Source organism: Pygocentrus nattereri, chromosome 11, assembly GCF_015220715.1.
Source record: "Pygocentrus nattereri isolate fPygNat1 chromosome 11, fPygNat1.pri, whole genome shotgun sequence".
Lineage (NCBI taxonomy): Eukaryota > Metazoa > Chordata > Actinopteri > Characiformes > Serrasalmidae > Pygocentrus > Pygocentrus nattereri.
The window spans coordinates 12,132,972-12,156,143 of record NC_051221.1 but is presented as its reverse complement, the minus strand read 5'-3'; the positions used below and the strand labels follow the sequence as shown (position 1 = coordinate 12,156,143).

Sequence of the window (23,172 nt, the reverse complement as noted above, 5' to 3'; positions counted from 1 at the left end):
AGTACAATGGCTCATTCTGCAGGCCTACACTCACTGGGCACTTTACTGGAAACAGCTACCTTATAGGTCTATTTTGTTTGTGCAGTTTGCATGCACAGTTGTTAGCTATGGTACCAGCACCACACTCACTGCTACGTCAGTGTCGCTGCTGTGTTGAGAATGTTTTATTACAAATTTTCTTATCAGCATAGCAAGTGGAAATTAGATTTTTTTAAACATTCACATTAATTTCAGAAGTAAGTATTGGGTGCAGCAGTTTCCGCTTTTGCTTTAAGGAGCATGCACTCTAGCTGGTATGGACTCCACATACCAGCCAAAGTTTGTCCAAATGCCCCTGATAAGGAGATCAGACCTACCAGAGAGTTGTCCAAATTTTGTACAAAGGCCTTTGCATGGTGGACATCACAGATTTGTTAAAATTTGCAGTGATAGAGAAATCATGCAAATCTGCAGTTTTTTTATTTTATTTCTTGTAACTTTTCAAAAATTCTAAAACTTTATTTCCAGGTTTAAAAGAAAAAATCCTAGGTTTTCAAAGTTGTCTCAAACTTTTGAAAACCACTGAACAAAACATGGCTTTTTCCTGCCATTTTTAATGCATAATTTTGGTTTAGTTTAACATATAAAACATAAATAAAATATAAAATGTCCCATAACTTTTGCACAGGCCATATTTTACTGCTTAGACATTTTGTTTAGGTTGACAGAACATTCATTTGACAAGTTAAGAGCTAAAGAAGGCAACAGAGCAGGCAAAGGGAGGATATTCCACATTTGTTGTAGATGCATCTTAATCATTGTTAGTGTTAAAACAATCACTTATCATAGCATACCCTAAAATAAAAATTGTAAATATCCAATATTCAAACATTAATTCAATTATATAATAATAATACATTTAAAGTCCATCATAGAAGGACTTTAAATGTATTCCTTAATAGAATTTATCTCTAAGGAAGACAAAAGTAAATGGTAAAAATCCCTCAACTATTATTTCTAGGTAAGTGCTGCCCCCTCATGGCATCCCACAACACTACAATTATCTTACTCATTCTAGTCAAGACTTAACTTTTACAGACAGACCAGTTAGTGTTGTAACTAGGATTGTATAGACCATAGCGCAAAAAAATGGCCCTCCATTATTATAATAACTTTAAATGAATAAAAATGACAATGTAATTTGCTTGGTCACCCAGTTGCATCACCCATCAACAAGCTGATGCTCTCAAGGAATGACACTCAACCCACTAATGTTTGTTAGATTACGTATTTAAGAATTTAGAAATATACATAATAAATTGATCATGTTGCAGGTCATTAAGAACCTAATTGAAAATGGTCACTATCTCATGGATGCATCTCAAGATAGACATAAACTAGTGAGGTATGTTGTTAAGTAACTGAATCTTTCTGTGAGTCATGGGAGTATCCGTATCTATTTGAGGAGCCCAATAAGATGCTTGGGTGGCCTAGTCACTGCACCATGAGCATCCATGTGATTGTCAACTGTCACCATCCCTCCAGAAGATATGTCACTAAGGACAGTGCTGTAGTAAAAATACACAAAGCACAAAGTTTCATAACAATCAGGTATGTTTTGTTTTTTTTTCCTTCTTTTTTTTTTATTCTGACACAAAACAACACTGTGAAACATTCAGTTATAGTTCAGTCACAGCAGTGGATGTAGTGCTCCACATGGCATTGATCACAGCAGCTGCAAGATCCCTGATAGTCACTCCCACTTCCACTTCTCCTTCAGTCTGCCTACTCTGTTCACACTGGTGTCCGCCCTGGTTTGTCATAGCAAGTGAAGTCAATGAGTATACATTTACTTGCCCTTTGTGAAAACAAAAAGCATGCCAAGTATTTTACGAAATTCTATGAAAAAGGCTTATGTTTTATACTGTTTTCATTCATTTCTCAGTCATAACTTAATACTATATGTTTATCCCATATTGATGCTTGAAGAATCAAATTAAAATGACTGCGTGAAACACATTCTGAACCATTCCTTAATAAAAAAAAAAAAAAAAACACAACAACATTCCATCACCTTTGTTATGAAGTTCTATAATATATGTAATAATGTAATAAACAACCACACAGAAAATATAAATGTGGATCATGAATATTATAACATGGGATGCCTCAGTGGTCTTTTCTAGCTACCAACGTTCTGTACCTTTGTTCACACTGGAGCATGACTGTCCCAGCGCTAGTGTCGAAAGATACAGCAACTGCTATGATGGAGCTTATTTTACTGTTTCAGCACCTTTAAGGAAAGCTGAATGCCTATGTGTGCTGTTTCTCGCAGGACGGTTTAACTGTTATAGGTTTGCAAAATATCGATCCCTGTTTTCAAAATCCCTGTAGGCAAACTTGGCGTCCTTCTTGCTGTGAGGGATGCGGCCGAATGGGGTGTGGTCATTGAAGCAGCTGTCAAACACTTCATCCACGACTTTCTCCGCCTCTTCTTTGCTCACCTTCCGCACGGCAAGGATGGAGCGCAGAGCACGGCCCCGCACACACTCCTGCAGGGGGTTAGGGGAGATGCATGATATTTTGTTGCTCATGTACTACATGGTGATCATCTATATGAGGAAGGAAAGTGGTCAGATTGCCCCCTGCTGTTTGCATTCAAAATATAATACAGTTCTTCTAAACATACGGTCAGGAGAAGTTACAGTAGTGTAAAGAATTGTAAGGCAACTTAAGGTGGCGGGGTCCGTAGCAGAATGGCAGACATGTATAATGACAAGTACAGTTGCTCCCTTGATGCATTCCACAATTTGTAATATATTCATTATTTATAATTCAGTGTTGTTTCTGCAATTTTTACATTTTATTCCAAACTTATAACTCACTTGCATGTTTAAACATGTATGGAAGCCCACAGAGAGAAAGAGCAAATAAAAAGCTTTCAGATAAAGGATTTTTATCGGTCTTATGTTTTCTTCATGACCATGTTGCTTACTGGATTTGCTATATTTATGTACAGACAGAGCCAAGCAATATGATATTTATCGTTATCGTGATAAATTAGGTGACAATACAATGTACTTTGCTGAGTGAATCGTGGATATTGTCAGTACATGTGGAACACTGACAAACTGCAGGATTCATTATAAAGAGTGCATTTATTAGTCCTGTTTACTTAGATTTTGTGTAACGTGAGATTAAATAATGAACTTGCATTTGAAGAACACTGACTGACTGCACTTTTAATTATGATGAAAAAACATTGGTCTTATTTAACTAGATTTACTGTAGCATAGTACGTTTTATTAAACCTCACAAATATTTTTGAATATTTTGCTCACCCTTAATACACAGTTTTTGATAGTATTTTTAAATGTTGTGTTCTTTGACATTTGTTCGGATTAGCTGTCTGAAAAAATAACTATTGTGTGTTGTGAAAATATCTTGAATTATTGTGATTTTATACTTTTGCTGGACCCCCCCACCCCTGTGTATAACTGTATAAAAACACTAATTATTAACAATATGCAATAAAGTTTCTGTTTGGCTGAAAGGAATTCTGTAATGGGAAGTCCACGTAAAGAACGAGAAATTTGTTATTTTCAGTTCATTGAATATACATATTTTTGCATGTATACAAGTGATAGATAAACTCACACTTGTATAAGCAATGCATGAAACATGCCATGTCACAGGGGCATCTGAAGGCTAAGCCAGAGGTTTGTTTAGATATGTCTTGTGAATGTTTAATTATACTGTTGAAATCTGAATGTGTAGCTTTTTTTTAATAAAGTGTTGTTGCTGTAGTATGTAAACATATAGTACATCATCTTCTCTTCTTCTTCTTCTTCTTCTTCTTTCGGCTGCTCCCTTTAGGGGTCGCCACAGCGGATCATCTGCCTCCATCTTGCCCTATCCACTGCTACTTTTACACCAACCATCTCCATGTCCACCTTCACTACATCCATAAACCTTCTCTGAGGTCTACCTCTTCTCCTTCTACCCAGCAGCTCGATCGCCAACATTCTTTGACCAATATATCCACTATTCCTCCTCAACACATGTCCAAACCATCTCAACCTGGCCTCTCTGGCTTTATCTCCAAACTGCTCCACCTTCACTGTCCCTCTGATCTGCTCATTTCTAATCTTGTCCATCCTTGTCACTCCCAACGAAAATCTCAGCATCTTCATCTCCGCCACCTCCAGCTCAGCCTCCTGTCTTTTAGACAGAGCCACAGTCTCCAGACCATACATCATAGCAGGACGCACTACTGTCTTGTAAACCTTCCCTTTCACTCTTGCTGCTATCCTTCTGTCACACATCAGCCCTGACATCTGTCTCCAACCACTCCATCCTGCCTGCACCCTGTTCTTCACCTCTTTTCTACACTGTCCATTGCTATGGATGGTTGACCCAAGATATTTGAAGTCATCCACATTTACGACCTCTGCTCCTTGCATCTTCACCTTTCCACCTGTCTCCCTCTCATTCACACACATGTATTCTGTCTTGTCTCTACTGACCTTCAATCCTTTCCTCTCCAGTGCAAACCTCCACCTCTCCAGATTGTCTTCCACCTGCTCTCTACTCTCACCACAGATTACAATGTCATCTGCAAACATCATGGTCCATGGAGCCTCCTGCCTGACCTCATCTGTCAACCTTTCCATCACCATCAAAAACAAGAAGGGGCTCAAAGCTGATCCCTGATGTAACCCTACCTTCACCTTGAAACCATTTGTCACTCCAGCTGCACACCTCACCACTGTCTCACTATCTTCATACATGTCCTGCACCACCCTAACATACTTTTCAGCTACACCTGACTTCCTCATACAGTACCACAGTTCCTCTCTTGGCACCCTTACATATGCCTTCTCTAGATCCACAAAGACACAATGTAGCTCCTTCTGACCTTCTCTGTACTTCTCTACCAACACTCTCAATGCAAAAATTGCATCTGTGATACTCTTTCTGGGCATGAAACCAAACTGCTGCCCACTGATCTGAACCTCTCGCCTTAGCCTTGCTTCAACAACTCTTTCCCATACCTTCATGGTGTGACTCATCAACTTTATACCTCTGTAGTTACTGCAGCTCTGCACATCACCCTTGTTCTTAAAAATGGGGACCAGTACACTGCTTCTCCACTCATTAGGCATCCCCTCACTCTCCAGGATTTTGTTAAACAACCTGGTTAAAAAGTCCACTGCCTTCTCTCCTAAACTTCTCCATATTTCCACAGGTATGTCATCTGGACCAACTGCCTTTCCATTCTTCATCCTGCCCTCACTTCCACCTTACCAATTCTCTGCACTTCCTGATCCACTATCTCTCCCCCGTTGTCCTCCCTCTCTCTCTCGTTTTCCTCATTCATTAGTTCTTCAAAGTACTCCTTCCATCTACACAACACTCTCTGTTCACTCACTAGTACATTTCCCTCTCTATCCTTTATCAGCCTAACCTGTTGTACATCCTTTCTACACCCGACACCCGCTCTATCTCTCTGTTTAGCCAAACGATACAAGTCCTTTAGTCCTTCTTTACTGTCCAGCATCTCATACAGCTCATCATAGGCCTGAGCCTTTTCCTTTGCCACCATTCTTTTCGCTATGCGACTAGCCTCACAGTACTCCTGCCTACTTCCTTCATCTCTCTGGTTATCCCACCTTTTCTTAGCTGCCTTCTTCTTCTGAATACTCTCCTGGACTTCCTCATTCCACCACGACTTTCCTTGTCTTCTTTCCTCTGAACTGCTGCAACCACCCTCTTCTTCAGCTTCCACCATCTAATCTTTGGATCTGTCTTCACTCTCTTCCTCTTCTTTGTTTCTAATCTCATTCTACAGACGACCACCCTATGCTGCCTTGCTACACTTTCCCCTGGCACCACTTTACAATCTCCAATCTCCTTTAGGTGGCATCTCCTGCTAAGGATATAATCCACCTGTGTGCACCTCCCTCCACTCTTGTATGTCACCCTGTGTTCTTCCCTCTTCTGAAAATACGTGTTAAAGAAAAGAGTTTTTATTCCATGCTATTTTTGAGCATTTCTATTAATTCATCATTAAATGTTCATGCAATGTAACAGACAACTGCTTTGCTCAGATGAAATAGAAAAATAAAAATCAATAAAAATGGAAGTATATAGTTTTTGGGACAGTGATGACAAAGTTTAAAAGTCTATAAATCAAAGCAGTAATATAAGCTTGTTTTGAATTCGCCTATGGCAGTTTAGTTCTGCATATTCATCACCTATAGGTATTAAGGAGTGTTTCCGTCTAGACTGCTTTTTGGATGAAGCACAATAGGGTATGGCAAATCAGAACAGAAGCCATTTACATCAGTCTTAAAGGCAGAGTAACAAAAAAAGCATTTTAATTCTAAGAGAGGTTGGAAAATGGTCATGTAAAAAACTAATGATTACAGTTTTGGGTAAAACAATACAGATGTCAATGAACCTTGGGGAAGTTAACAAAATAAAAGAAAAACTGAGAATAAGGCTCTCCATGACGATTTTTGACCATCAGAAGATATATATCATCAACTTTTAAGCAATTTAACAAAAGTAATTTACATGTAAACACTTTACCTGATGGTGCTGTTTGAGGCCAAAATTAAACCTGGAGAGTTCATTGGTGAAGGAGCAGTCTCCACTCAGATTAGCTGCACGAATCTAAAGAAAACATGACAAGTATTTGGATAAAGTGCCACTGCAGCTTAACAGAATGTCTCAGGCAAGTGAAAAAACTGTTACTGCAGCTTCCCCCCTCACCTCTGAGCAGGCCAAGTGCTTGAAGTTATTGAACCAGTCGACATGTGCATGACAGTGGTCAAAGGCATGAATGAGCTCATGCGTGACCACTCTATTCATATGAGCCTGCTGGTGAATGTTGTTTTGACATAAGACAATCTGCAAAAGATACCAATTTCTTTTGTTTTTTTTTGCAGGAAACCTCTCTCATTTATCATTATGTAACAATATGCATTATAGAATGGCATATTCACAGTTCTTTAATTATCACTGAGGGCTACTTGCCCTGAAGCATGCACAAGATCATAGCTGAATTAAAGTAAAGTCAGTCCACATTTACAGACATTGAAACTGACATTTACATCATCATTAGTCATGACACAACTCCTACCTGAGACGTTGTAGCATCAAAGCCACCACTGACAGTTCCATCACAGTCTTCACAGGAGAAATGCCTGTCTTTGTAGACTGTACTAAGGAGATAAGAATCAAGATATTGCTAGTGACATACCACTCAAAATTTACATGTGTAATGACATAGATGACTAAGTAAGTCAATGATGGCAGTGACTATAACTGTACACACCAGCCTGAATTCTTCATCGCTCCAAGGAGAAGTTTTGCATATGGACCTAAATGAGGAAGCAGCAGAAAGACCTGGTTTCAGGTTTGCATTTTAGACACGTGATGTTTATATGCCTGGACATTTTTTCATTCAGACACGCCTTGCTGACTGTATTAGAGAATACTGTAGTGAACCACATTCACCAACAATCAACAATAAGCGTTACACCATAGCCCAATGGTTTTCAACCCTTATGCTGGAAGCCACCTGTCCTGCATATTTAAGTGCTTCTTCATTTTTTTTTTTAATAATAGCCCCTAACAGTTCACACTTGCAGCTGAAGCTGAAAGATAAATACCTTTAATATTGAAATCACAATTTTAATTTTCCAAATCGTAAGAGCTGCAGTTTTAATTATAACCTACATGTGGAAAAAAAATATCCTAATAACATGGAGCTTGTGAACTGTCTGTAGATGTGTTAGACCAATCAGAAGCAGCCAAACACCAACAACTAACAGGCCTGACCCTTAATTTAAAGGAAATACTCACAGTTTAATCCACAATCACAATAATGGTCAGTCAATCACAATTATAGGTCTTTTCCAAATTACTCAGCCATACATGCAGATTTTGGTTTTGTCTAGACGACACTAAGGTGATGTATTTCTGAGCTTATCAAAAGTGTACAGGCACAACCAAGTTTGAGTTTAATGTGGCCTTATGCTTTTGGATGCTTGATAAAGGTGACACACTTGGACACATACTGGAAAACACATGAACACACACACACGTACACTTGTTAGTTAGCTGACTGGTTATATCAGAACAGGGAAAGGAGTACAATGTAGAACAAGATGGTACTCCAGGATCTGAGTTTTAGATACTGCAAGTAAACCATCTGTAATATAATGCTTCCTGGCCTATCTTAACGTTTTATCAATAGCAACATTGTAAAGCAGGGAAAAGGACCATACTACAAACACAATCTGTATTTGTTAACTAATGTTGTTTATGATTTGGGAGGCTACCACACCGTTTATACAGAAGTTACTGCATTTGCTGCATTTTTCAAAAGTGCAGCCACTACTGTTGCTGCAAAAATGCATCAGCATATCTAACGACTGATCTCCAGATCACATCTTTTTCACTTTACTGAAAGCGTGAATAAAACGATATGTGGATATAGTGCCATACTCTGTCTTAAAAGCAGCATCAGTCCTTCTCTTCTCTTTCCTCCTTCTTTAATATATGCACAACTGTCTCTAGAGAGAGATTTAATCATTCTTAAAGAACAGACCCAGTATCATGATGACCTCTGGAGCTGCAATGTGGGTCGAAGGTCTTTCAGTTCCAGTTTTAACCCTAATGGCTCTAACTGTATTGTAGGAGTCCAGATCAAAACAGGCCACCAGACACTTTGTTTACATTAAACGCCAGCGCACTTGATCGTGTGCAGCGTAACTCAAACGCGCTCACGTTATTAAACGAGCACGTATGTTTGGTTAACACAGCGTGAGATCAGAAAGCACTGTGCCGGTCTGACTATCAGGGCTGTTTCGGTCTAAGGGCGCGGTCAGAGACCGTAGGTGTGTCGGGGGAGAGCTCAGAAATAAATAACGTACTTGTCTCGATTGCGAACTGCAGCATAACCTGACATTTATGGTTGAAAGTGAACAGACTCTCTCCGATGGAGCCTTTCTTGTATTTGCTCTTCTTTCTGTCCGGGAACAGGTTGTATCCGTAGTCCTCGTCTTGTTCTTTAGTCTGATCCATTAATCCATCTAATGTGTCCACACGCCGACATAAAAGTGCTCAGCTCTCAGATGCGAGCCTGGGTACACATACAGAAAGGGTCATTTTCGGTTCTGTTGATCATGTGGTTAACAGGAAGCTAAAGGTTAAAGGCGATGATGCACAGAGAGGGAGGGGGAGACCACAGAGCCTTAACGAGAGCGCGGGGATGAGACCCGAGAGCTCGTGCTGAGAAGACCAGCCTGCTGGGCTTAGCCCGATCCGTAGCTCATGGCCTCACTGAATATACTGACAGAGTCGACCAGCTTGTGGGTCCACGTGGTTATGTGATCAATAAAAGTCAAGGAACGCAGCAGTAGTGCTGTGAGTCGATCCCTAAAATAATCGATTCCCTGATCCCATTCGAGAGCCGAGGCACTATTAAAGCTGTGGACTCGATTCCGTACAGTAAACGAGGTGTTTTTCGCTTAAAAAAAGCTAAGAAAACTAACCTGTACGTTTGTTTCTACAGCACATGAGTTTTAGGCAGCAGTTATGAACGTACATGAGGCGCCGTTTTTAACTTTAAGTTAAAAAACACCCAAAATATAACATAAATTAAAATATTGTGTACCGTTCTGTGTTTGGCGTATTATTTTATATTACACATGTTTCAGCATTTATAAACTATGATTTTGTTCAAACGCTCGATATCCCATTTATTTTTTACTCAAGAGCGCCCTCTAGCGTTTGAGAAACCCGGAAGACAGTGCAGAGCGGTAGCTCCCATCTCTATGTTGGCCCGCGGAATTAACTGTGGTGTGTATTGTAGAAAAACGACATGCACGAGAGAAAAAACATTTGAACTGGAAACTTTTAGCGAAAATTAGCCGTACAATCAGACAACACTGTTAGCGCCAAAACACTCAGCTGTAGGACCGAGAAGAATCAAGTAAAGTTTAGTCAAGTGAATTTAGGTAGCGTTAGCCCCTCAAATGTCCTTGTTAAGGTTACATATAATTGAAGAGTTATATTCCAAAATGCTCTATATTTATTTGTAGCTATTTAAAAAATTTTAAGCAAATGACAATTGTTGTTAATAGAAAAAAAATATTTCTCTAATAAAGGTGACATTTATCGTAATAGAGCATTTATATTACTTGAACGTGTAAAGCATGCACCCTAAATGTAAACAAAAAAAAACCTGTATATGGTCTCTAAAGCATTTGAGAACGAAATTAGTATGGTGCTGTTTTTCCAGATGTCCTTCTCTACGTTTCGGGTTTTGGAATCTAAATTGTTGTGCTGAATCGACTCTTCGCGGCGCTCCAGTTCTCACTAGTACTATCTAGAACGTCCGGCCTGTCTACCGCCGACCGTGCGCCGTTAGTTCAGCAGCGCTCGGTTCATGTTTGCATCATCTCGGTGCTTTTCACGAACATCTTTGTTCAGGTTCAAGCGCAAAGGCTGCTGGTACTCGGCTGTCATGGCGCCGAACCCAAACAGACTCCATCAACGTGAGTCCTGAATCGTGGTGAGTTAAGTGTAAGTTCGCCATCTGTTAGTATCTAGCGGCGAGTTTGAGAGTAACGTTACTGGTTTGTTCGTTTATCAGTATGTTCTTAGTGTTTTTCTTATTTCTTTTCGTTTTCTCCAACCCATGTGAAGGAATAGGCTCGTTCAGTCCTGAACCGTCTGGACTGCCTGGAGGACTTTACATCTATTGATCGCCTGTTTAATCATTTGTTTAAGTTAGTAACAATATGTGACATTGTCGTTATTAGACCATTTATTTGCTCGGTTTAAGGCTGTCTTTGTTTTTCCATGGTCTCCATCTCGTCATCTGCTGAGAAGCTTCTAGATAAATCAGAGACTGACACCTCCAGTGTGGAACAGAATGAATAATAAGAGCAGAGCTGAGGCCCTTTGCTTCACGTTTACTGACACATACACAGACCGGACACTTCGTTAAGTACATCTCTATTTTTACACTTTTATTAGCTCCCTTTACCAGACAGGAGCACTTTGTAGTTCTACAATTACAGAATGTAGTCCATCTGTTTCTCTGCGTACTATGTTAGGCCCTTTTCACCCCGTTCTTCGGATCTCAGGACCACCACATGACCACCACAGAACAGGTGTTATCAAAGTAGTGGATCATTCTCAGCACTGCAGTAACACTGATGTGGTGGTGGTGTGTTAGTGTGTGTTATGCTGGTCTGAGTGGATCAGACACAGCAGTGCTGCTGGAGTTTTTAAACACTGAGAATAGTCCGCCAACAGTATCTTGGCAGCATCCTATGACCACTGATGAAGGACTAGACGATGACTAACACAAAACAAAGTGGACTACTGTTTCTGACTTCACATCTGCGGGATGAAGCAGCAAGGTACGTGTGTCTTATAGAGTGGACGCAGTGTTTTTAAAAACTCCAGCAGCACTGCTGTGTCTGATCCACTTGTAACAGAACAACACACATGATCATCCCACTTCCACATCAGTGCTGAGAATGATACATCACCCAAATAATACATGCTCTGTGGTGGTCCTGATCACTGAAGAATGTAATAAAGTGTATAGAGAAACAGATGGACTACAGTCTGTAATTGTAGAACTACAAAGTGCAGCTGTATGGTAGCTGGAACTGATAAAATGTACAGTGAGTGTAGATCCAAGGACGTGCACCTAATGATGTGACTGGTTGGTGTATGTTTACTTATAAATGTTAGTTGTGTACAGAAGTAAGTCTTCGTAGTCACTCATATTTATATATAACACTTAACATGTGTTTATTAAATAGGGCCACAGTTAATGATTATTTAAAAATCATTTAATCAATCCAGGCCAATCAGTACTATTTTGGAGGTAGGTTGTACAGAAACTTTACATTTATATTCAAATCATTTCTGCTTTAATGATAAAACACATTAGCACATAAGCAACCCCGACAATTGTTTAAGTGTAATTTAGCGATGCAATTAAGAGAGTTTAAAAATGTAGCTTATCCCATCAGAAAAATTATTCAAGTTGCTAAACCAAGACTGAGCTAGCTGAAAAGAATTGGTAATGTGAATTCAAGCAGTGAGCATTCTCTCTGCCTCCGCCAAATCAAGATTCATCTGTCATACTGCCAGATGGTGAATTCATCACTGGGGCAAATGTGTTTCCTCTGTTGACAGCTTTAACACAATCCCATTCTGTGAGCTTGTGTGGCCTGCTGCTTCACGCTGAGCTGTTGTTACTCTTAGATGATTCCTCTTCACAGTAACAGTGCCGTGTTGAAAGTCACTGAGTTGTGGTGATTGCATGACTGCATGCACCTGTTTGGCATAGGATGAGACCAATACAACCAAATCCGCTAATTAGGAGTGCCCACATGCATTTGGTCATGTAGTTTGTCTTAACATATATTTTACTACTAAAGCTTTTTGTGTCATTTGTTCTTTCTGAATTGGCCCATTTCAGATTAAGAGAAAAACACGAGCATGTCAGGGGGCAATAAAGCCATTGAACTGCAAGTGCAGATGCGTCAGAATGCGGAGGATCTCCAGAACTTTGTGAAGGAGCTTGACAGTTGGGAAGCAGACATAAAAAGGAAAGATGAACAGCTTCGTGCAGGAAACCTGACAGAACCTCAGGTGTGTGACTCATCTTTCTGTGTCCTGCTGTCTAAGTTCTTCAAACACTGAGAGAGATTGCAGCTTTTTCTGAAGGTTCCTTTTTTATACCATAGCGAAATCTCCCACCTGTGAGAAACAAGGATTACAAGAAGAAACGGAGGGTCAAAAGTAAAGTCCCTAGCAAGGGTGGCCAAGAGGAGCAGAAGCCAGCCCAGAGAATCAAGTCTTATGATTATCAGTCGTGGGACAAATTTGATGTGGTAATGATCTTTTCATTTGCAACTCATTACGCTTCGATCTGAGAACATGGAATTTGGGCTGTTGTTATTATTGATTTTATGAATGTTTTTTGTGTTATGATACAGGAGAAGGCCCTTGAGTCAACTGACAAAGAAGAAAGTCCAGAATCGAATGACTCTGACTTAGAGGAGGTGCAGGTGGACAAAGACCTAGCAATGAAAGAGAAAGAAAAAGTAAGAACACTTTGTAACAAATTATTACATTTCTTGTAAAACCACAGTCAAAGATTTTACATGTTCAAAACAGCACTGAATTGTCTAATTTATTAAAGAAAGATGCATGTTAGAGGTCTACATGGGCATGTCTCCTTTAACCACATAATGCACCTGCTAAATCTAGCGCCATTCTTGCTCATATGGACCCGCTTAAACCATATATGATACCTGCCTACACCCACTTTGTCACTTCACTGGTGTAGATTGCCTATACCAACACTCTCAACCTTTTCCACCTCAAGGGTCTAACTGTTTATCACTAGAAAGCATGAAGACCCACAGGGAAACTTTGGGAAATTGTCAACATAACAACAAGTTCTTGTTATATTTCTTCATTTAAATATTATCAAGTATCATGTAATAATTATTAACCTATTTTCTGTGTGGAACAGTTTTATTTGTTTATTTGTTACCCACCTATCCACTTCCACAAGCAGCCAACCCAAGCAACCTCTTGGCTGTTTGCTGGTCACAAAAATAAATCCCTCCTGCAAATTATTTTGCACATCAAGTGAGATCCAATTAGGTAAACCTGCCTTATACAGATCTCTAGTGCAGTTTCTTTCGCAAAAAAAAAATCACAAATAGCACTCACAAGAACCTGTATTCTTTCTTATTGCAAAACAATAATTATCAATAAAATAAAAACTCAATAATTAGGAGGGGTCCTCCTAATTGTGTCCTCATACATTTTGCTATGTAGTGTATGTTGATTACTGTAATTTGTATTTAAAGTGGCCGTTTCCTCTGATATTTCAGGGTAACCAGTTCTTTAAAGATGGAAAGTATGACGACGCCGTTGAATGCTATACCAGAGGAATGAGTGCTGACCCATACAACCCCATTCTGCCCACAAACCGAGCAGCCTGCTTCTTTAGACTTAAAAAGTAAGACCACCTGCAAGTTCCACTCTGTTCGAGGGGCATTGTGATTCACAAAGTTCAGAATTCAGGTCGATACTATGCAGTGGTGTCTCGGTTCAAAACATTTTCTTTCTAGAACACAAATAAGCAGTGGTTGAAATGTGTCTTTCATTAATATGTTAATGTTTCCATTTTAAGTTTATTATAGCATTCAACTTTATAAATTTACTGCATTTATTAGTGTACCTTTGACATACTAAAGAAACTTCAAGGTAATAAAAATACACTATTATTATTAATAAAATCTCCCTTCAGTAGGACAAACCTGAGCTTACAGTAATTTTAAAAAGTTTATGTAAACATAACTTTCCCTCTTCTCTTGTTCAACAGTATTCTTTTTATCGAGTGGAATGTTGTGTTTTCAGGCATCAAACAAGTTCTTGGTTATTTTACAGTTTCTTGATACCTGACATGAACATTAATTAGAAATTGCTTGTCTAACAGAAATGTCTCTTAGAAATCACAAAATATTTCCAAATATTTCACTGTTTGTCTTATGTTGCTTAAACTATTTGATCGAGTCTGCAATGATCACAGAAGGAAGAAGTACAACTGTGGTTTTTCTCACTGTTTATTGATTTTGTTGTCATTCAATTGATGTACTAAATTTAAGATTTTGACTCTACATTGTTTTTTTTCCCAGCCAACTTGCCTTTTTGCTTGAAAGTGCCACTTTTAATCATTTTCAGCCAAAATGTTTTGGTGGGCGAAATTTTGATTCATCCCTAAAAGCTTTGCTTTATAGTGTCCTGATCTAAGGCTGTACCAAGACACAGTGACACAAAACAACATTATTGGTATAAAGCGATGCATTACATCCCTGCACTGATGTGCATATTGTAGGTATGCTGTTGCAGAGTCTGACTGCAACCTGGCTATAGCACTGGACAGCAAATACATTAAAGCCTATGGTCGAAGAGGAGCTGCCCGTTTCGCCCTTAAAAACCATCAAGGTGCTCTAGAAGGTAAGGGGGTTTAGCTAAGCCCATCATTTTGAACTGAGCTAAAGTGTCCTTTTCTTGTCGTAAGTGTGGCACACTGACTCATACACTGAATCATACATTGATTCAAGAGGCTTTTTGTGCTGCATTAAATTTTTATGTTGAAAAACAGGTCTTCTTCCTGAGTCATCACATTTTAATCATCTATTTTATTTTTTATTTTACTTCTTTGCACTCTTTCATAAAGATTATGAAATGGTTCTGAAGTTGCATCCTGAAAACCTAGATGCTCAAAATGAGATAAAGAAGGTGAATCAGGTTGGTAAATTCCTTCCTCATGTTACTTCTTGTATTTTTGCCATTAATGGTTAATGGTGGATAAAGATTACTGATTGAGCTATTACTCTGTTCTGTGATCGTCCTGCCAGGCTTTAGCATCCCAAAGGCAGACTGAAGATACGGTGGAGAAGAATCTGGCAGAAGTCAGGCCTGTTGAGGAAGCAAAATCAAAGAAGGTTGAGGAGGAGCAGCAGAGAAGACAGGAGGCCGTAGTGCAGAAGGACAGGGTGAGTTCATCCTTGGTTTCATCTGCACATGCAGAAAGCTTCAGTCACTAATCTCTGCAAATGGTAGGCCTGGTTTTGATACTTCAGTAATAAACTGTATTTGCAAAAACATACACATATCAAACTCTCCGTTAGCAAATACAGAGCTGTGTCTATAAAGCAGGGTTACTTGCATAGCCAGCTAACTTAATGCTTTGTTTGATCTAACTCTAGATTTTCTCTCTTAATACAGTGGATCGCTTTATATTGGGTTGCATTACCACAGCAGCTTCAGCTAACCTGTTTCAGGGCAAGTTACGCTCTTGGACCAGTCAGGGCTAGGCTTCTGACCCATGAGGAACAGCCTTTTAAAAATCCTGTTTTTATTTTATTTTATTTTTGACCTTTGTGGCATCAGTAAACTTCTCACTTTTCAGCGAAGGAAGCAAATCTTAATACATAGATATCAAAAATGTGAAGCAAAAGTCCTCTAATATGCAGCATTGTTGCTTTTCATAAATTGAGCTTCATAAGTCCCCCTGTGTTGGTCAAATGTTGATTTGTGTTGTATGTCTTTTGTAGGGAAATGCTTACTTCAAAGAGGGAAAGTATGAGGCAGCTGTGGCATGCTACACTAAAGGAATGGAGGTGGACACCACAAATGCTTTGCTTGCTGCTAACAGAGCCATGGCTCATCTCAAACTTGAGAGGTTCGTTCTCATCTTCTTTAGCCATCCAGCATCTAGACAGTGCACAGTATTGCTGGAAATTGTGTACCAAGAACTTTGTAATTGTAAGAAAGGTATGTGTTTGTACATTAAAACAGCTTTACATTTGAATTACACTCTTAAGAAAGATGGTTCTTCAAGGGTTCTTTAGTAACGGCAGTGGTTTACCTTTTTTTTATTAAATTTACCTTATTTTTATTAAAGCTTTTTTATTTGACCTACAGTAGTTGTAAGAAAGAGTAGTGCACTCTTATCTGTAATACACAGACCATAAAGTGATCTATAGTGAGAATTCCACCTATTTTTAAATTTGCTACGTAATTAAATGTTTAAGATGTAAATATGTCAATCATTCAAAATGTTTTAACGTGAAATGCTCCATTATAGAAAAACTTCAAATTATTCACAGTGGTGCTGATAGAAATGTTTAATGCAGGGGTCAAAGTGCCAGCCCGCAGGCCACATCCAGCCCGCGACGCAGTTTCATACAGCCCCTCATGGGTTAACAAAATAAGCATAAATCTGGCTTGCAATTCAATTTAATTATTTATGCTTTATTATGTTAATTTTTATATTTTATCTTAACTTGTATTTTGGTGTGTGTGTGTGTGTGTGTGTGTGTGTGTGTGTGTGTGTGTGTGTTTTTGCTTATGCAGCGTTGCCTGGTGATTAGCACCAGGCAACGCTGCGTAAGCCCAATCCACTCGTAGGCTGCACGTCTCTACGCATATGTGCTCACCATTCCCGGCAAAAACATTGTTAGCCAAAATGTCTCTTTTGAAACTCTCAAAATCGATTATTTAGTTGTTGAGTTTAACACGACCGCCACTTGTCTGATATGCAAGGAGAAAGTTGCCGTGCTTAAGGAGTACAATCTCAGGCATCATTATACCACTAAACATGCCGAGCAGTACGTTGGGTATGAGGGAGAGGAGAGGGAGAGACGAGTAACTCAGCTTCGCAAAGATCTTTCCCTGCTGCAAAACTATTTCCAGCGAGCAAAAAGAGAAAGTGATGCTGCAGTTGAGGCAAGCTATGTGGCGAGTGAGCTCATCGCCAAAGCAGGGAAGCCATTTACAGAGGGACAGTTTCTGAAGGACTGCATGCTTCAGACTGCCCAGAAAAGGCGAGTTTATTCAGAAACTTAAGTCTCACTGCGAATACTGTAGCTGAGCAGATCAGTGAGTTGTCTGCTGATATTTATGATCAGCTGTGCACCAAAGTGCGAGGATTCAGTGCATATTCACTAGCGCTTGATGAGAGTACAGACGTGAATGATACTGCTCAACTGGCTATATTTGTCAGAGGAATAAACGACCAGGTGACCGAAGAGAAGTTTCTGGTAGCAAGCACTGAGCAAGCACAAAGCAAGCACTGAGCAAACACTGAACAAAATGTATTTGAATTTCTGTATGTGTACATAGTTATTATATATTACAATTGTTGATTTTTCCTTTTCCCCACTGCTTTTTGTCACGATCCTTTAATCTGGCCCGTCATCGAAAACACAGCCTGGTTAGTGGCCCCCAGGTAATTTGAGTTTGAGACCACTGGTATAATGACTCTTAAAGCTCCCTCACAGTCATCACATGAAATAGTTAAGTATACATTGCCCAAGGCATTGTTTTTTAACAATGTCGAAACATAATAATCTTATGGTGAAAAGGTACATGCAAGGTGTTCTAAAGCAAAATAGTCCTCAAAGAAAATATATATTTTTTGTAGATTTACCACTACTTTGCCATTATCAACATTACATATAAAAACCCAGAAGATACGTGTAGGTTGACTGAGTTTTGGATAAGAAATAAAATGGTTGTAGACATTATGTAGACAATAAAATTAGTGTTGTAGACATTATGACCCCTGATTCCTAAAGAGAACTGACTCAATACATTTTTAGCAGTGAACTATTTCACAACAGTCCCCTTTAAATGACTTTTTTCACATCTCAGCAATTGAATTGTGTAGAATTTTTTTTAATTCAGAAGAATTATCTTTTAAAAGTGCTGTGCTCCACTCTCATAGTCATGGTGTTTTCTGACACTGTGGTGTGAATGTTGGGCAGGTATGCTGAAGCAGAAGAGGACTGCACTAAGGCCATTGCCCTGGACAGCACCTACACGAAAGCTTTCGCCAGACGGGGCACAGCCAGAGCTGCTCTGGGCAGGCTTTCTGAAGCCAAGGAAGGTCTGGTTCCATCTGTCTGTCTGTTATACTGTAGATCAGCATGCCAGTAATTGCAGCCGTACTTATCAAATTTGCATGACTGTATATTTTTTTCAGAAACCAAGCATTATTAAGATAAATGGGTAACTACAGCAAGCATTTGAGCGATTTAAACATCTTAAACATTAATGCTGTGAAAACAAATGTTACACCATTTCTGCAAAATGCTTATATTCGTACTGCTTGTAGGTCAGGTCAATAGCAGTCAAATCCAGTACTGTTATGGTAGTTGATATACTTCATGTCACATTATTGTTCATGTTTAGATTTTGAGCAGGTTCTGAAGCTTGAACCAGGAAACAAACAGGCGATGAACGAGCTGAAAAAGCTCACCATGGTAACCTTTCATCATTTTGTCATCCTTTTTGTCATAAACTCTATTGTAGCAATGAATAATGCTGCCAAAAACTGTTATTGTGTTTACACTTTACTATAGGGTGCTGTTCTTAAGGCTACATGACAGCTACATAAGCTTGTACTAACAACTGACATAACCCTACATAATTGTTCATAAATGTTTATTCCAACAGACATCATCTGCTATAAAGGTTACATTTGCCAATTTTGATCAAAGTCAACTAAAGTAGCCTTTATGACAGATAATGCCTGTTGGAATAAGCATTTATAAACAGTTATGTAGGGCTATGTCAGTCGTCATGACAAGCTTATGTAGCTGTCATGTAGCCTTATGAACAGCACCCTACAGTAAAGTGTTATGAAACTTACTGAGTCAGAAATATACACACCATGGTGGTGATGGGAGCCAGAGATTAAATGCCTCTAAAAGCTTCCTCAAATTAGATTATTACACACAATAATTATGGATATGTTGCTGGATGCTTGAGGCATTTTGTGATAACATAAAAATGCAAAGGAAACTTTTCAGATTTGCTAACTACAGAGATCATGATTTTATAATAATAAATAAATAAAAATAGTTCTGTGATTTTGCTGTGTCTGTAATCAGGAGATGACAGCTAGTGGGCTACAGCAGGCAGATGGCACTCAAAGAAGAGCAATTCAACCAATCAGCAAACCGGAACATCTCAGATCTACGGTGAGTCAGTCCTAATTAATCACATAACCTTTTTCCCCAACAAATTCAGCTTTTTCCATTCAGCAGATTTTTTAATAGCATATTAAAATTTATTAGCATAACCCATTGTGTCCTATCCAAAAGACAAAATTCTTGTTTTTCTGTAGTCTTTGATCAGAGTGTAATGACTTTTTTCCTCCTCTAAATGCCTCTAATGTTTGGTTACGTCAGGGGAAAAATTATTCAAACCAGTAATATCTTGTAGAATCTATAGCATGTTTAGTAATTCTCTTACAGCATTAAAGTCTGAACCTGTTCTGTCTCTGCTGTGGTGCTGCAGAAGCCACTGAGGAGAATGGAGATAGAGGAAGTTGGTGGAGAGCTTACAGCTCCACAGAGACCCAATGGAAGCCCTGCAAGCCCTGGGCCAGTGCCCACTGTGTCACCTTCTTTTTCAGAGAGAGCGGCACAGGGTGAGACTTCACCACTCTCGTCTTCCCCCTCTGCCAAGATCCAGAAGATAGAAGAGCTATCAGACTGTCTTTCAGAGCCACCAGTCAAGTAAGGGTCTGTTGTTAAGGGATGCAATGACACAATGGGTCAAATTACAGTACACGTGCATAACACCAGAATGACATATATACTATATACTTGTATACTGTATTATACTATATAAAGCTTATATACAAAAGCTATTGCAGTTTTCTATTTCTGTTCCAACAGCATTTCATTGTATTTCTTATTGCATTCTTTTTGCATCTCTTGCATTCACAATAAAGAATGAGGCTTTTGCTGCTTGAACGTTTTGCTTTTACTTTAAAAGAGAGGTTAGTTAGATTGCAAATTTGGTCAGAGAATCACTAATCATAATTTATTGCTTCTTATTTCTTCATCGCAATATCTGGCATCACATTTTATGTCTGTATAATGCTGCCTCTCCGTAGAGCCCTCACACGTGTGTCATAATAGCTCATAATTAAGTGGTTGCTATTCATGAGTCATTCTGAAGAATGCATATGTATGACCATGTATATATTCAACTTAATTTGTTGCATTTCAGAGCTCCTGACACAGATTCCTTGGGAAAACAGAAAGTATTGCAGAAAGAGGAAAAAGTAACCAGTAGAATGGAGCAAACCTCATCTACATCCTCCTCTTCTGTCCAGCCTGAAGTAATTCCTCCACCTCCCACAAACAGCTTTCAGCTGGAAGCAGACCTGAGGAAAATTGGGGATCACCTTGAAGTCAGCTACAAGTATTTAAAGGTGGGTGCTACACCATACAGTTACGAAGTCTTCTTGCTGGTTGTTGATCACATGATTTAGAAAAGTGCTACAAATCTTTGGAAATTTAGTGAAATATGATAATGATCGTTGCATATCTTATTTCAGCAAATTCAGCCGGAGGCCTACGAAAAGATTTTCCAAAACTCTCTGGAGCCTGACATTCTTAACAAGATTTTGAAAGTACTTCAGAGCTTTTACATCAAGTAAGTGTGGTGCCTATCTGAAGTCTGATCCAAACTCTCATGGAAAAATATTGTAGTCTTGCAGATATGTCTGTGAGTTTGCTTGAGCTGTGTATGTACATTCTTCTGATATTTAAAGTGTTCTGTTATCATTACTTTTCAAATGTCTTCATATTTCTAAATATTTTCCTTAATCTCCTGTCTGCAGAAATGAGGAGCCATCAGTCATACTGGCTATATTGAAAAGCTTGTCAAATGTGAGAAGGTTTGATATGGCTGTCATGTTTATGTCATCTGTTGAAAAGAAAGGTATGCTGTCTCTGTATGTTCATTATTTCTTAATTTGTCAGTGCATTGCAAAAGTGGTATCTTGGCAAGTGAAGTGATCTTTAGTCAGTCTATGTATTATTTTTCATGTCGCTATTGTTGTGAGCTCATCATAAGGTTTATTTGTAGACATTTTCTTGAAGTCATTTTATGGTTACTCTATCACTATATATAAGAAATAGACTTGAAACAAGCAAAATTATCTGCCAGTATAGTGAAATCATTTTACTTGATAAAATTACTTAAAAAGTTCAACATTTCTAGAAGTTACAACAGAAGTTTATTTATATTTTATTTTCTTAAATATTATAGTAGCTTACAGTTTTCTTTGTTTAATCATTACATCATGTAATATTCTGACAGTCCGTCACACTGAAGCTTTGCCACCTTCTCAGAAGTCAGAGGCCATTGTTTTTCATGCTGTGATGTAAGAATGTGGAAAATATAGTTTTCCTTTGATGCCGCTTTCTGTACAGGCCCTGCAGCACTGAGTGTGTTTAACCAGTATAGCTGTTTTTCTAGAACAATCTATATTACGAACAATAATCTTGGGTACAATAAATGTAGTATTGTAATGTTTGATATCACATAATCTGGGTGTTTAAAAGTTTGTGTGTGAATACTGCTAGTGTGCTATGATTTACACAAAATAAATAAATAAATCAGCATTTTTTTTTTTCTGGTGGCACATCAGTATTTACTCTCACTGGGGTCCGTTACTGCAATGACTAAATTAACCATCACTGAGCACAGGCCTACATCTGACCAGTTGTTTGCAGACTGCGACTATCCAATTAAACAAGTGGAATCATCAGTCCTGCTTTGTTGAAATAAAAACCTGCAGCCACATCTGGCAGACATTTGTGGCAGACAATTTCATCTCTGTCAATGAAAAAATGAATTGAAAAGGTCTAATCTAAATCTAATGTTATTCTCAAGCAGTAGGCCTCCATAGTGCTCTCTAGGCTGGCATCTAAACAGTTATTTTTTTTATTTTGCTCCTCGGGGTAATTAGTTCATTCATATTCACACTAATTGTCTGGTCATCAATAGCTTCGTACATGCATGGCATGATTCTGTGTTCTGTGATGATGTTAAGGTTTTTACCTACACAGTGTAGTCGTCACTGTATTAACATTTTGTATACTATTTCAGTGAGAAAGCAGGAAACTGAATTTTTTTTTCTTTCAGTATTACAGGAGCTCTTTGAATGTATTTCACACGCTGGACTGGAGAATGACTCAGTACGAGTTCTAAAGAAGAAATATGGAGTATAACCAGTACTGGACTCACCTCTGTATTAGTGGTCAGTTTATCAAAAAAAGGAGAGACTGTATTCCCAGACACACCGGCTAATTCAGTATCTGCTGTTTAGGACCCGATCCCTGACATCTCCAAACTAGTGCTGGGTTGGTGACTTTAAGCAGGTGTTTAGCAGCAAATCAAAAGCAAGTTGTTCCTGGCTGTATTTTGATTAATTAAAATGTTTAAATGTAGTCTTTGAATGGGCTGGAGAGTGGTTAAATGTGTACAGTGTCTCATAAGAATGTGTTGCTGCCATAGTTTCACAAGTCTCACAAATAAGAACATAAAATAAATTAGTCAGGGTCCAATTTTTTGTTTAAAGAAACACTCATGTACTTATTCTATTTTTTTTATGAAGGAACTGGCATTAAAGAGCTACGTTATGCATCTGAGTTAGTCATGAATAAGTGCTCTCAAGTCAAATTACTGACTTTCAACAGTTTATTGTGATAGTGGGTAAGAGAGTAATTGTATGTTAAATAATGCATCATTTGTGCACCT

The 23,172-nt window shown here is 38.7% G+C and overlaps 2 protein-coding genes across 7 annotated transcripts; one reads left to right on the top strand and one right to left on the bottom strand.

Moving 5' to 3' along the window:
• Positions 1 to 1,580: 1,580 nt before the first annotated feature.
• atp23 (ATP23 metallopeptidase and ATP synthase assembly factor homolog) lies at positions 1,581 to 9,319 on the bottom strand. 3 transcript variants are annotated; one of them, XM_037542395.1, is made up of 6 exons: positions 8,925 to 9,311; positions 7,322 to 7,367; positions 7,127 to 7,208; positions 6,757 to 6,894; positions 6,574 to 6,657; positions 1,581 to 2,531 (listed from the first exon to the last, which is right to left on the bottom strand). In XM_037542395.1, exons 1-6 carry the CDS (start codon positions 9,073 to 9,075, stop codon positions 2,328 to 2,330), a joined length of 705 nt encoding a protein of 234 aa, XP_037398292.1. In that variant the 5' UTR covers positions 9,076 to 9,311; the 3' UTR covers positions 1,581 to 2,327. The 3 variants fall into 3 exon arrangements, with proteins under 3 accessions (XP_037398292.1, XP_037398294.1, XP_037398293.1); XM_037542397.1 differs by having other exon boundaries at positions 7,127 to 7,203; positions 8,925 to 8,991; XM_037542396.1 differs by lacking the exon at positions 6,757 to 6,894 and having other exon boundaries at positions 8,925 to 9,319.
• A 1,152-nt stretch (positions 9,320 to 10,471) lies between these two features.
• On the top strand, positions 10,472 to 23,058 carry rpap3 (RNA polymerase II associated protein 3). Of its 4 annotated transcripts, none has more exons than XM_017687394.2 (17): positions 10,472 to 10,567; positions 12,500 to 12,672; positions 12,768 to 12,914; positions 13,020 to 13,127; positions 13,929 to 14,056; positions 14,936 to 15,057; positions 15,281 to 15,351; positions 15,462 to 15,599; positions 16,161 to 16,288; positions 18,375 to 18,496; positions 18,802 to 18,872; positions 19,503 to 19,592; positions 19,912 to 20,132; positions 20,632 to 20,836; positions 20,963 to 21,060; positions 21,248 to 21,348; positions 22,558 to 23,058. In XM_017687394.2, exons 2-17 carry the CDS (start codon positions 12,520 to 12,522, stop codon positions 22,641 to 22,643), a joined length of 1,989 nt encoding a protein of 662 aa, XP_017542883.1. In that variant the 5' UTR covers positions 10,472 to 10,567; positions 12,500 to 12,519; the 3' UTR covers positions 22,644 to 23,058. The 4 variants fall into 4 exon arrangements, with proteins under 4 accessions (XP_017542883.1, XP_017542884.1, XP_017542885.1 ...); XM_017687395.2 differs by having other exon boundaries at positions 10,490 to 10,578; XM_017687396.2 differs by having other exon boundaries at positions 10,514 to 10,550.
• The last annotated feature ends 114 nt before the right edge of the window (positions 23,059 to 23,172 follow it).

Excerpts from the sequence above, each read along its gene's own strand:
- atp23 (XM_037542395.1), bottom strand. The coding sequence starts at position 9,075 with ATGGATCAGACTAAAGAACAAGACGAGGACTACGGATACAACCTGTTC. Across the intron at positions 6,658-6,756 it reads AGCACTTGGCCTGCTCAGAG|ATTCGTGCAGCTAATCTGAG; the intron begins GTGAGGGGGGAA and ends TGTTTTCTTTAG. Across the intron at positions 2,532-6,573 it reads GCCTCAAACAGCACCATCAG|GAGTGTGTGCGGGGCCGTGC; the intron begins GTAAAGTGTTTA and ends AACCCCCTGCAG.
- rpap3 (XM_017687394.2), top strand. The coding sequence starts at position 12,520 with ATGTCAGGGGGCAATAAAGCCATTGAACTGCAAGTGCAGATGCGTCAG. Across the intron at positions 18,497-18,801 it reads GCTTTCTGAAGCCAAGGAAG|ATTTTGAGCAGGTTCTGAAG; the intron begins GTCTGGTTCCAT and ends GTTCATGTTTAG. Across the intron at positions 20,133-20,631 it reads CTTTCAGAGCCACCAGTCAA|AGCTCCTGACACAGATTCCT; the intron begins GTAAGGGTCTGT and ends GTTGCATTTCAG.